Source organism: Neopelma chrysocephalum, unplaced genomic scaffold, assembly GCF_003984885.1.
Source record: "Neopelma chrysocephalum unplaced genomic scaffold, ASM398488v2 Primary Assembly neopelma1_23, whole genome shotgun sequence".
In the NCBI taxonomy this organism is placed as follows: Eukaryota; Metazoa; Chordata; class Aves; order Passeriformes; family Pipridae; genus Neopelma; species Neopelma chrysocephalum.
The window spans coordinates 36,119,412-36,133,297 of NW_020897691.1; the positions used below are offsets into that span (position 1 = coordinate 36,119,412).

The 13,886-nt window shown below is 40.9% G+C and overlaps 1 protein-coding gene across 4 annotated transcripts in view; it reads right to left on the bottom strand.

Moving 5' to 3' along the window:
* Positions 1–10,178, bottom strand: part of AFG1L (AFG1 like ATPase) — a 65,011-nt gene extending 54,833 nt beyond the window's left edge. For 3 of the 4 annotated variants that reach the window (XR_003535940.1, XM_027693740.1, XM_027693724.1), the window contains exons 1-2: positions 10,065–10,178; positions 3,205–3,428 (exon numbers count right to left, since the gene is read on the bottom strand). Coding sequence is in view for 3 of the 4 variants with exons in the window: in XM_027693740.1 (XP_027549541.1) it covers positions 3,205–3,428; positions 10,065–10,152 (312 nt within the window). In the remaining variant the exon portion in view is untranslated. Of the gene's footprint in view, positions 1–3,204; positions 3,429–9,379; positions 9,435–9,980; positions 10,032–10,064 lie in introns of those variants that run through there. The other variant, XM_027693732.1, reaches the window with a different exon arrangement.
* Between the last annotated feature and the right edge of the window lie 3,708 nt (positions 10,179–13,886).

The following is a 13,886-nucleotide window of genomic DNA, read 5'->3' on the forward strand; positions in this document are numbered from 1 at the left end:
TGATCCTCAGGTTTGACAGTAAGACCAATGCTTTCATCATAACATTTTTTCTAGAATATGAAAATGAATAAAAGTCTGGCAGTATGTCCAAAAATAATACAGGAGCAAACCTGATAACTGGCTCCCTTTCGAGTGACTTATTCTACAGTACAGGCACAATAAGACAATTTCAAGATAGGCAAATTAAAAGATTATGAGCCTAACATCAGAGATTAAAAGAAGTCCAGATAGATGAAAAAGAAAAACAAACCCCAAACCCAAGAAATTTTCATATCAACAATTCTCAAGATACATAACTCTGGCCAGCTAGATTCCACTTACAGAAATAGTTTGGCAAGCTGATTCCAGCTTGAACTCCTTACACTTAAGCAAAAAAGGTTTGCATTCAGGTATGCTGTCATATTGCTCTGGATACCAAAGATAAGACATAACCATTTTTCAAAGAGGAATTTTCTATTTTTCATTTGGTACTTGTTGAAATTGCATCAGGAGACTGATTTAGACTCAAGAGTTAGCCCACAAATGCATCAAGACAACATGAATTTACAGGCACACACCCACATACAACATGAATAAGTGTTCTAAAATACCATAAACATACAGTTTTAACCTACATCTATCATTTATACATTGTTTTTATGTTTTTAATAATATTAATTCAAGAAATCCCAAAAGTAAAAAGGTAAGTAATGTGATGAAATGACTCATCCGCCAGAGCAGGCAAAAATATACTCCAAACCACAGTTTGGCTCCAATTCCCACATCAGAGTTAGAATCATTGAATGATTTGGCTTGGCAGTGATTTCAGGGGATCATGTGGCCAAGCCCTCTGCATAAGTTGGGTCACAGAATATCTCAAGTTGGAAGGGATCCATAAGGATGATGCTTCTAAAACAGACCTTCCAAAGACACACTCATTGCCCTTTAGGAACAGTCTTGCCTTAGGACTTTGCTTCCTGTACTTGCATGTTTTTTCTTCCAGAGTGCCTGACTGTTGCTCCATGGAATTACTTCCCATTCAAGCTTCTTCTCAATAAAAAAAGAGCTCCTTCCTTCCATCAGGAGGCAGGAAGACATTTAAAGCATTTTCAGTCAAGCATATGATTAGCAAATATATTATCTGCAGCTACATATCCAAGTTTCAGGCATTCAAGTGAGAGGACAGGCAAGCACGTCCCAATGCTCTGCACCCTGCTATACTAATAAGTGTACTAAACAGGCCCATTTATAGATATAATACCTGTTCTCTTCTCTACTTTTTTTCACACCTTGAAGCTAATATTCATTGCAAGAGCCTTAGAGTGGTAACTTGTCATTCAGTACCTAAAGGTCAGAGGACAGTGTGCCATTTTAAGGGACTTGAGACTTGTAGGCTTTGGCTCCCCTGATCCCATGCTACATCATCTGGGCTTGCCATGTTAACAAAATACAGTATTTGTGCCAGGTAACAGGAGAATTTGGGGTTGTAATGGGAAGTATATGGTTAGGTAAGAAGTTCAATAGAGTTACATATTTAGATTTACGCCCATGAGAGGAGGCGAGTTGTGTAACGAATGCTGAGAAAGGCTGACACGGAGCTTTGTTAGCAAGGACTGCAGATGATGGCAAACATTGACTGTAAATGTGACAGTTACTTCTGACGATTAATAAAACCAAAAGTGGTGCAAGAGAAATAGAGAGAGCACAAGAAAAACACTCTGAGGCTGGCTGGGAAGAGCAATGACAGTTTCACTCCTTCTAGAGGCAGGGTGTCTCTCCAGTGCAGATGATGAAGGTAATGTGTATTTTGCCATACTTTTTTCCCCGCACTATACTTTTATCATCAGACTCAGTCAAACACTCTGTTCTTGTTTCCCCTCACCATAGCTTATGACTATTTGTGCTGACTCCAGTATGTTAATCAGGTGCAAATGAAGCATATTGACTGGTTGTTCAGCTTCTGTATACATCTATGATGGCCTAATTAAATGTCTTATGTACTTTGGTTTTCTCGAATATAAACTCAAATCTACAAAAACAAGGGTCAAGGAAAGCTGAGGGGGGAATTCTCACACCAGTTCTAGTTGCTTCCCATAATAATAATAATAATGGCCAGTCTTCGCGAACGAAGATTGGGGGAAAGGTCTTTTACCTTTCCAGCCTGCCCAATGGATTTTTTAGGTGAGACACAGCATGCGCTGAACTGAGCCCACCCTTTAATCCTAAGATTCATCTGCCGGGGCCAAGCAAGCTTGGACAATGGCAGTGAGGTCCTCAGGACGTAGGTTTGTTTAGAGTGACCTTCTCATAGATGGATGGCCTCACAGGGCTAACGGGCTCCATCTGCCCGGGGGACTGGGATTCGAACCTGGGTCGCAGCGGTGAGTCCCGCATGCTAACCACTAGGCCACCAGGGGTCCCCTGCTTCCCATAAGAGCCTACCATAACAATGCTATCAATATTTGCAGGTGCAAGGCCACAACAGCAACAACCCGAGAATAGCATGAGAACAAGACACGAAATACCATCAAAGAGACTCTGGAAAACATTGTATCAAGAGCTTCCAGGAAAAGTTACAGAGATGCAACAGCAGGCTAACAGCTACTAATGCTAAGGGACTATGATTGACAAATCTCTGTGCAACAGGGATATGTCTGAACTTTTGTCAATCCTTTGAAAAGAAGCTGTGATGCTCCTCCAAAACTCAACCAGGGCACAGATCACACCTCTGCCTTCTTTGTCACCTCACCCAGAGACAACAACATGGGAAAAAATCCTTTTAAAGTCATATCTGATCTACAGTATGATGTAGAAATTATTCATCAAAGATCTGTTAAAACACAAAACATCAGTGTTCAGTTAATGTAATTCAAACACACGAGTATAATATCTGTGCTGGAGAACTAAAACCCAGATTAGGCCCCTCTCTCCTATAGGCAAATAACATTTTGGAAAGGCAGACAGTGGACACGACTAAAACCATATCAGATTTTCTTGCAGAATTATTTCAATAATATTTAATTTGGTTACTTCTAGAGTGCCACTGCATTTTATAAACCAAAAAAAAAGCAAGAACAGAGACTGGAATATGAAGAATAATGTATCTGTAAAGACCTATCTGGAAAAACAAGATTCATGCTAATGACAGAAACTTGTGTATTTTAAGCACATTCTTATGAGCAAATATAAATGCAAAAAAACCATTTTTATCACTATAAGCCTCACCTTTGAGAGAAGATTTTTTGAATCAATGCTGTAGCCTTTAAGGCTCTCATGCAACTTCTGCAGGTGCTGCACAACTCTTCTTTGTTGCTCATCATTCTTCAGCTCTTCTTGCTTAATCAGAAAGTCATAATGTTCTAAAGGTCCATTGCAAACCAATAATGCTCTGGCGTGAGCATCTGTAGGAGTACCAGGGCCTGTCTTCTTCTCTGTCTGAGCTGTGTATGCTGTAAAAATAAAAGTAGCCTACTAATAGAGACATTTTGAAAAGCATTTTCTTATAAACAGCACACATTTGTAACAGTTTACACAAAGACATATATAATTACTTACCTATACAACCACTAGAGTATGTTATCCCTTCATTTTTCATCAACTGAATTTCTACCTTTACTCCAGTAGTATGTTGTACCATTTATTTTTATTATTAAAAAGTACACTCACTAAGAAGCCCAGCTGGACACTTGGTAAGATTTGGATGAGCTATTTCAAGGGAAGTTTGGATGAGCTATTTCAAGGGAAGTTTTGACCTTTTTTTATCAAACTGGGGTAAAACTTTCAAAGTGCATTTCTTTGAATAGATAATCCTTTAGACGATACTTTAGAAAGTCAGCAAACAGGAGACCAAACCAGGAGTTCTGTAAGGAAGTGGAAAGTCATACACAATACTGAGCAAGGCAATAGCTGTGAAGCCCTGCAATGCCCTGGCCTGTTCTGCTGGCATTATCTTCTGCCTAGAAGAGACAGGGACAAGCCCAAGCAGGAATTCTGCTGGAAACAAGAAATTAAAAAAAAAAAAAAAATTTTGCTAGACATAAATAAGATATAACCATGAAAGGAAAGAATGTACAGCATTACAAAGAAGGCTTGCCAAATCATTAGGATCAGAAACAATGCCATACACTGAAAAGCTGCTAAATACCTTCTTTGCTTCTACTGTCATTTAATAGGTTAAGTATAATAAAGAAAAACACAGTTTGCAGCAATGGTAAAGGGAACAGATTTGAGTGTAGGAAAAACACATATCAAAGACTGCACAATTAGATATTTTTAATACTGTGAGATCTAAAGAAATTCATCCCTAAGTGTCCCAAACAATACAATGGCCTCTAACAGCTTTCTTTGAGGCCTCACTGAAGGCAGGTAAGGTTCCAAACCATGAGGAAAATGAAAAAGAATTTGTCTTTAAAAAGAAGAGAAAGGTAAATCCAGAAAGTCATAGGCCAGTCAACACAACTTCAGAACACTCAAAAATACCAGAACAACTACAAGCAGATTTTTTTTTTAATGAAGTACGTAACAAGATAACATAACAAACAAAAGGCAACATCAGCTCCTCAGGAACAATACAAGATCAAAAGGTTTTTCTCTCTGATCAAGCAATATGCTTAATGGGTAGAGGAAAAACATCTTTATTGCAGTAACACTTTTGTTACACAGCATTCTCATCTATAAGGTAGAAAAGCAAGTTGCAAATTCCAACCACCCTGCCGTGGGCAGGGACACCTTCCACTACACCAGGTTGCTCAGATGATTTCTCAAAAGTTTTTTTCATCTTGTTCAACCATTCCGCTCCTGCAAAAAGTCAACCTCAGTCCTGTGATCCATAGCTCTGAACTATCCGTGCCTTTGCAATGTGCAGAAGCTGATGGCTCCAAGAGCTCCAACGTGCCCCATTATACCTATAAATCCAGTAGTTCCTACTGTTTACCAACGAATGGAAGAAAAGTAATAAAAGCTGATTTAGCAGTAAGAAAGGGTTTGTGGCTCATGACCTTCATGGCCATGGACAAAGCACGCCAGTAGGACTGCTCAGAAGCATGGGTTTTGTCTCAGATTACATGTCCTCACAGCTAACCATCCTGGGAGTGGAAGAAAATACTCTGTCACTAACAGATGACAGAAAGGGAGAGTATGCCCAAGTGGCAACAGAGGGTGTCCTGGCACAAATTACTCACTGTTCTCCTAAAATAATATTGAATGCTGAGATTTAAATATGATGGAGGTACACTATAGTACACTACCAGGACACAGTCAGTAACTGCTTAAGCAATAAACTCACACTCGTAGCTGCAAAAAAAAAGGCAGACACTACTAGGATGAAGAGAAGACAGCTATACAAGTGGTAAACTACTCTAAGAGATGGCAAAAAATGTGGGTCTTCCATTCTAACCTGCATTTTGTGGGACAGATTGCAAAATCATTCACTCAACTAAGCATCTATAGTAGACTGATAAATAAAGTAAACTTTAGAAATTTTAATACATAGCAGAGGAAACTACTATTAGAATAGGAATCATGTATGATTCAGCACACTAACCGTAGTCCTACAGGCCTCTCCTCCACATTACAAAATATGAGTTTTCATTTATCTCTTCCTGTTTAATTATCTAATAATCTTTGTACTATATAACTGCTACTCAGTTTTTATTATTTTATTTATTATTGGGTTTATTTATTTTTTTATTATTTTATTTTTGTTATTTTATTTAAACCAATACTCAGTTTTTATTGGCTCTTTTATTGGAAATCTTTAAGTGTCACACACAGGAAAAGCATCTTCTATCTCTATGTAGTGTTCTAGATACGACTATACAAAAGCACTGCATCAGTTCATTATCCACCTAGCTTTACATAAAGCAGTGTACAACCAGACATATGGTTATGCACAACCTATCTCTCCTATCTTCAGGACAGTGTTGGATGTTATCACATTTAACCTGGCTCTTTAGATTTGACACCAAGTTGCAACTTTTTATTAAATTCCTGTTCCCAAAACATATATAAATGTAATCTTGCTTTATTTCAAACCATAAAATTAGCTCTTTGCATTTGCCTTGTTGCTTGTCTTCCTTGCTTTTCATCTTCTCTACTTGCCACAGCTGCAGTGAAGACTTACTGTGATATAAACAAAAGAGGCCTTGCCTTGGAGAAATCTGGGAGGAAGAACTCACCAAAGCCAAAAAAACTTAGGAATGTGGAAATGCCTAAAGAAAATGCCAAACTGGAACTATAAAAAAATTCTTTACAGTGGGGAGCTTAAGACACCTTCAGTAAACTGCCATTAATTTACCTCTGCAAAGATAAGTGCCTATATAAAAATATAAAGTGTCCTTTATCTCCAGGAACCTTCTGCTCTGGAACAGAGCAACAAATTGGAAAATTGATCAGTATATTGTTGAGGTTTTCTACTGCCACTTAGAACTGACGTCTGAGATGACACAGAAAAAAGCATGCAAGTTTCAATGACATGGCTTATGAAAGCAACAGTCGTAGCTGAGGCAGGCACTAGAATTATTTACACAAGAAGACAAACTGAAATGGAAGTTGGGTTGTGGCATATCAAAACCTGATCTTGACAGTAGCCAAGAGGCTGAGAACACAGAAGGGTAACTGAGATAAACACCACTCACCCTGGTAATCCTTATTTTTTCCCAAGTAGTTGAATTTCATTATGTAAGGTTTTGAACTGTGAGGACTAAAATCTGTCAAAAGAAAATTCCTATGTCAAAAATCCAAACAGATCTTTGTCTCTCCTGTATTTCAGGGCCTCAGAAAAGGACTTGGGCTTCCCTGACGTGAATTTCATCTTTGCTATCTTTCCATTACTGCAGAAACTGATGCTTTTGAATTTATTAATGTGAGTTTTCAAGTAGCACAAAAATATTCCATGTAATTGTAAGATGATTATTCACTTCTGGGAAAGACAAAGTATTGTACTTTCACACAGGAACAAAAATTTGTTCTGAAAAATCTCTCACTGCCCTCAAATTAAATGTCTTTTAAACACATTATTAGAATTTTATGGGATGAAAAAGAAAAACCATGACAGACAGACAATATCAGCTAAAGAAGCAAAGATCAAACAAACGAAACTGAACTTTTTATTGCAAAATGTAAGTCATACTTCAGATTACAATATTCACCTCACTAGAGGGTCACTCACATACAGTACACATGAAAATGTGTATTACTAATTCTGGAAATAAAGTTGAAAAAGCATTTCAAGGGACTGATGATGAAAAAAAAAGCCACTTTGAGCTGAATGTATGCTTCAAATCACTCCCTCACGGGAATAGTCAGAAATAGTTTTCATTCACAGAGATTAAGGCTGGAAGACAACACTGACCTTTCTAAGTACAAGTAAAGTTCAATTTACCTAATTCTCCCTGAACTACGCTTAAGAATTATGTTTCATTACAGCACATTTTGAAGAAATTATGTTCTGAAGACATAAGAGATGGAGAATTAGCCATTTCCCATGACACTCTGCTGTAACAGTTAACTACTGTTTGTCTTAAAAATAAGAAATATTTCCAACCAACAGTAGTTTGAGAACTGCATCTAAACCAAATTCATGGAGGTTACAACTGCACCAAAGTTAAGTACCCCAAAATCACCCTACTGCCACCTTTACTGACAGGCATAATCAAAAAGCTGGAATAGCATCTGTTAAACCAGTATTAAGGCAAAGTACAGGAATCACATCTGTTTCATTACTGCTCTACCAACACAATGTGCCTTGAGAGCTTTTCACAAAGCCTAGAATTTGTGTGAGGAGAGGAAAAACAAAAGTAATTGAAAGCAACTTTTAAAAACTGTCATGTTTTCTACAACCCGTGCTGAAGTTCAGGATCATTGTTTGGGTCACAATGAAGCCAAACTGCTTCAAACCCTGAACCCCTTAATGTAAAGCTGCTAAAACTGCCTATGGAACACAACTGCCATGACAGAAAAAGAGGACTTTGAAGTCAGAGGGCGCTTTTATAGACAGGCAGATGGCGGTATTGAAGACCTCCCTAAACTCAAAATTAAGATGGTAACAGAACTGCTGCAAAATCTTTCCTTCTTATACGACACCACAGTGAGGAGGAAGGGCAATGGTACAGTGATGTAGCTCCAAAGGTTATTTTCTTGCAGGAGAACAGGAGCGAAGGTAGCAAAGATCAGAAAAGACAATTTTTTTGCATGCTAGTACCTGTAGACAATAATAATGTTTTTGTTTCATCTTTTATTAAATGCATGTGCAAGTTTTGCAGAATCAATTTCAGCTAAACTGGCCCATGTTGTACAAGGATTTGGATAAGTTATACGCATGTGCTGAAGTTATGCACATGAGTAAACCTGCAGAACAAAGACTTGGCATGTAAGCTTCTTGGGAAAGCGATCATGTGCTGGTTATAAATAAGAAAATACATTTATATTATAATAACACCAAACAATTGCTCTTTTCAAAATATTTTACAATTATTAAAGACAAGAATGTGAGAGGAGGTCATCTGAAAAAATTATTTACTTTCCAATGCTTAACAGAAAGCTTAAGAAAGCAAAGTCGAATCAACCATGCTGAGGGGGTGATGACACACTAAGTTATCTGCACAAATTGAAAATGTTAGGCCAATATCAAGTAAAACAAATTAATAAAACCCCTACATTTGCTGAAATTAGCAGTTCAAACCAGAAGAAGCAGTTTGCAGCTAAGACATAAGGACAAGGACTTGCACCTTTGTCTCATTGTATGACCTTTGATGAATCACCTTCTTGAAGTCGATTCATTCAGACAGTATATGAAGCAGTATTTAAGCTTCTAGAGAAACATATGAGTTGGAACTAGAAATCTGTTTTTTGCACACATGCCTGTGACATTATTCTGAAAAAAGATTACTTGTACTTTTTCCAAGCACATCCCATTTAACAATCTGACAAAAGTAGAAACACAGAAGTTTATCAGTGAAATTGGAACTTTACACAAATACTACTTTTGAGGTCTTTTAATTAAGGAAAAGATACAAAACTGTGGAAAGCAAATCACAAAAACAAGAAAAAGACTATAAACCAGTGATCATAAAACCAAGATCATAAATCAGTTCAATGATGGCTGCCCAACCCTGCAGATGTCCTCAAACAACCTATACACGGACAACTTTCCCTTTAATATGGAAGCTGAAAAACCATGCCTAAAGCCACTGGATTTGCTCTAACAACTTTTTCTAAATGGCAGTACGTTGGTTATAAAAAACAAACTCCAGAGACTTCAAGTGTTAGACCAGTATCAAATAGAACATATGCAACCAGCATACTACTGTCTGCAGTGCTTGTCTATTTTTCTTAGGATATGTAAACATTGTACAATCACAACATAATGTGTACGTTAACACTTATGAACCCTGGGACCCACCTGTCACCAATTGAATTCTCATCACTTTTGCTAGACTGGCAGAGGACGAAGAGCTCTAAGTGAAGAAAAAAGACCTCTGCTCCTAACCTAAGCTTCAAGTTCACAAACTTCCATAAATTTGTGTACTGTACTGTACAGGCTTAGAGTACGGCTGTTGTTATGCATCGGAAGATCCTTGAAGGAAAACAGTCCCTCAGACATCCTACAGCCCAGGCACGGCGCTGGCAGCCACCGGCGCACTCGCCGAGCACCCGATGCAGCCGCAAGGCAACGCGTTTAACCAGGCACCGCACCGCAGCCCTGTTTCCCAGGGAGAAAGCGGCACCATTCGCTCGGGAAGTCATAGGGCCCGTCCGCGTGCCTCCCCAGGGGATCGGGGCCAACTCCCGGCGCCACACTGGCAGGTGCTTCCCCTCTGGTGCTGGGTCGCGGGTAGGCCCAGGACAGGGCACATGAGGACACCAGCAGGTCACGGCACCGCGGCGGGGCCGGTGCGCGTCCCGCCTGCCCCGCCCGGCACCAGCCCCCTGTCCCCTAGTCTTGATCCGCCTCCGCTGGGGAGAGACCCGCGGCACGGCGGGGAGGGGCGGGAGGGACGCACCGGCTCCTGCGGCCGCTCCTCGGTGCCCTCCCCGCGCAGTGCCTCGGCAGCCTGTGGCCGCCCGGCCGCGGCGGCCGCACTGACCTCTGAGCGCCGGGAGCAGGCGGACGCAGCGCCGCGGAGCCCGCAGCAGGCACCGCGCTGTAGCCAAGGGCGACACGAGCGCCGCCATCTTCGCAGCCCGGCCACCGCAGCGGGGGCGCGCGGCGCGCTGGGAAATGGAGTCCCGCGGCCCTACGGAGGAGCCCGTCGCGGGCGGCGCTGAGCCAGCGCTCCCGCCTGGGTCACAGAAACACGGAGTCAATTAGTTTGGAAAAGACCGCTGAGATCATCGAGTCCAACCTATGACCGAACACCACCATGTCAAATAAACCACAGCACTGTTAGGAATAAATAAATGTTCTTGCAAAATTTGTAGTGTGGTTGCATTTGGTGGCGGGAAGTGACAAGTTACTGGTTGTTCAGTTGTTTAGTTATAGAAAGATGCAGTTTGCCCAGAAACAAGGGGACCATGCAATGGGAGAACACATTGCAGGCATCGAGGAGGCTGTAACCCCGGAGTACCTCAGCCAATGGGGAAATGGGGAGGGACCCGCGTTTCAGGCAAGGGGATAAAAGAGGCTGCAATCTCCATTAAGTTGAGAGACCTCACTAGGGATTGGCCAGAGAACTCTCCCTTTTATTCGAATAAAAGTTTAGTTAGCTCCTCTGTCTCTGGGATATTTTTGAGGCTTATAATAACAGAAACAAAGAGGTATATTATTTTTCAGAACAGCACTAAGTGTCACATCCAGCCTTTCCTTAAACACCTCCAGGGACGGTGACTCCATCACCCCCCTGGGCAACCCATTCCAATGTCTAATCACCCTGTCTATGAAGAAATTCTTCCTAATATCCAATCTAAGCCTCCCCTATGTCCTCTCGTCACTAGTTGCCTGGGAGAAGAGACTCACCCGCACCGGGCTACAACCTCCTTTCAGGCAGTCATAGAGAGTAATAAGATCACCCCTGAGCCTCCTCTTCTGCAGGCTAAACAATCCCAGTTACTTCAGCCACTCCTCATAGGACATATGCTCCAGACCCTTCACCAGCTCCACTGCCCTTCTCTGGACTCACTCCAGCACCTCAGTGTCCTTCTTGTAGTGAGGGGCCCAAAACTGAACACAGTATTCAACCTGTGTGTGTACTCACTGCCTCACCGGTGCTGAGTACAAGGGAACGATCACTTCCCTGGTCCTGCTGGCCCCACTGTTGCTGACATAGGCAGGATGCCATTGGCCTTCTTGGCCACCTGGGCACACTGCTGGTTCATGTTTACTTGGCTGTCGATCAGCACCCTGCGGTCCTTTGCCAGTCCCTGGCTTCTTCCCCCTCTCTTTGCCCTCCAAACTGCACCACAAGCAGTGGAGCAGCCCTTGGAGAGCCCACCTGCCTGCCTAAGGGCTGTGTTCCCCGTGCTGCTCCGGCCACTCAGCAGAAATTGCAACTTCCAGACCCACCTGCAGCTGCACATAGCACCTTACCACCCTACCCATGCACTCCAGTTTCCAAACAACTTCCTTGACCATCTCAACACGAGGAAGAAGTTCTTTATATTGAGGAAGGCAGAGCACTGGAACAGGCTGCCCAGAGAAGTCATGGAGTCTCCCTCTCTGGAGACATTCGAAACACACCCGGACACATTCCTGTGTAACCTGCTCTAGATGACCCTGCCTTGGACTAGATAATCTCGAGATATCCCTTCCAATCCTAACTATTTTATGATTCTATAATTTGTATCATGCTGCACTGTGCCTGTATCGGGTGCCGCAGCTTTCAGGCCAGCTTGGCTGTCACTGAGGAGTTTTGGCAACTGAATTTGCATTTGTTGATCCTTTCTAGCTTGTGCTATTTGTTTTTATCTTTAAAAACATGCACCATAAAATACTAAGGACAAATATTTGTAAAATATTAAGAACAATATTCCTGTCCAGAGTTACAGTCTATCTGCACATTAGCCATATCAGTTTATGTCTATCAGTATAAGTTTATGTCTATCAGTATCACTGTTATGCCTATGAATATATATTTAAAACTTAACAAGAATATACCTTAACATAAAAACAAACTTCCCCAAAGATAATGCAAAATCTAGACGCCGATTCAGTTCTGTTCAGCCAGTTTGTTCTTAGCATACAGTAAGCCTTGTCCTTGGTATCAGTTCAGATACCCACATGTGGCTCACAAGAGCTCCTCAGAAGAATGCCAACTGCCTTCCTCCTTTGGTAGGTACTTGACTGCCTTATCCAAGCACCTCCACTGTGACTACAAAGCTCTTTTGACAGAAAGGCACAATGCAAAAAGCCTGCCCTCCATGGGAAAGGCACTGGCACTCAGAAATCACCCACTATAATTCTCACTTGTTCACTGGCTGGCCCTCCATTCCCGTCAGAAATGCTCCCGAAGGTCAGGATGGGGCTTCAGAGTGCATTGTGCAAGAAATGGATAACAAAATGTCTGCTCCTGATAGAAGCACAAAGGACATGCTTAAACTGACTTTTAGTTTTGCAACGTCAGAATTCCTATGTCTTATTCTAGCACTAAATTTCTGTGCAACATTTGAAGGCAAGCGAGTAATTTTCCTAGGCTACCAATTAACTTTTTTTTTTTACAAACGTATTGGAAAATGTTGCTTTAGGGCACTATAGAATAGCTTGCAAACAAAAGTTGATTATATCCTGAATAGTATTGCCAATTCTAAAAATAACGTTTATGATCTTGAAAATATTAAGTGATTGAAGTTATGCTCTAATATGTTCAGCTGTTTTAAAATACGTAGTTGCTGTAGACACATCTTCAGTGCAATATACCTAATTAAGTAGTGAACTAAAGTGCTTTTTAATCACATCTTAAAAGTGCTGTTTTCAGTGCATTTTCTTTCATCTTTCCTTCATTGGGCATTTATTGGGTTTGACTCATTGTAGCATATTATAGCTATCAACACCTGTGCCCATTTAGGAACGAATTCCAGTACAAATCATAGTGCATTGAATAGTCGTCTCAGAGATGCATCACAATTGTCGCAATATATTTAGAAACTCAAACAAGGAAACAAACAACTTCAGTAAAAATGATTTAAATAACAAATAAGTTATCTTTATAAACAGCTTATCTCCTTGAGAACAAAGAATAAACAAGGCAACAAGAGCTGGGTTTTCTTCCATTATTAACTCAGATCACAATATGAATGGGTGAAATGTCAAGATAATTGGAGAAAATGACAGTATAATCTTCAGCAAAAACATCTGATTTATTTAAATTGTCACTGTTTTTTTCTTAACCTTGTTATGCAAGGCAGCATAGAAAAACTTCCCATTTGGTTCTATTCTGACATCTTCTACCTAAGTGAATAAACCCTCTGCAATTCTATGAGCCTTCTATACACAGGCAAACCCTGACATGCCACCGCGCAGTGGATTGCACACTCCAGGAACTCATTGTCCATTGGCTGTAAGCACTGGGCAAAATGAAGTTTTGGTGTTAACCTAAACGAGCAGGACTTTCAAGTACACTTCTGTAGACTACCATGTTAATGTCCTGGAACAGATATAGATCCATTCTGTGGTACACTTGTATCCTTCTTTCCCTGTACCTGTGCCTTTGCTCACCTTCAAAAATGTGACATTGCAACTGTGCAGAAATTAAATTAGCACTTGTTCAACTACACTATTAATCTGCCGGCTAGCCAAAAGTATAGGTGGTCTTGAAGAGGAATAAAAATCAGGAGTATAATCAAACCACTCCAGAGGTCCCCTCTGGCCTCTAGTGGTATAAACTGCACTGCTTTTAGAAATCTGGATGTGTTGAACCTTATGGGGACAGATGTGTCCAAGGGTGTTTGGATTTCTGCCAGACCCTTTCTGAGTT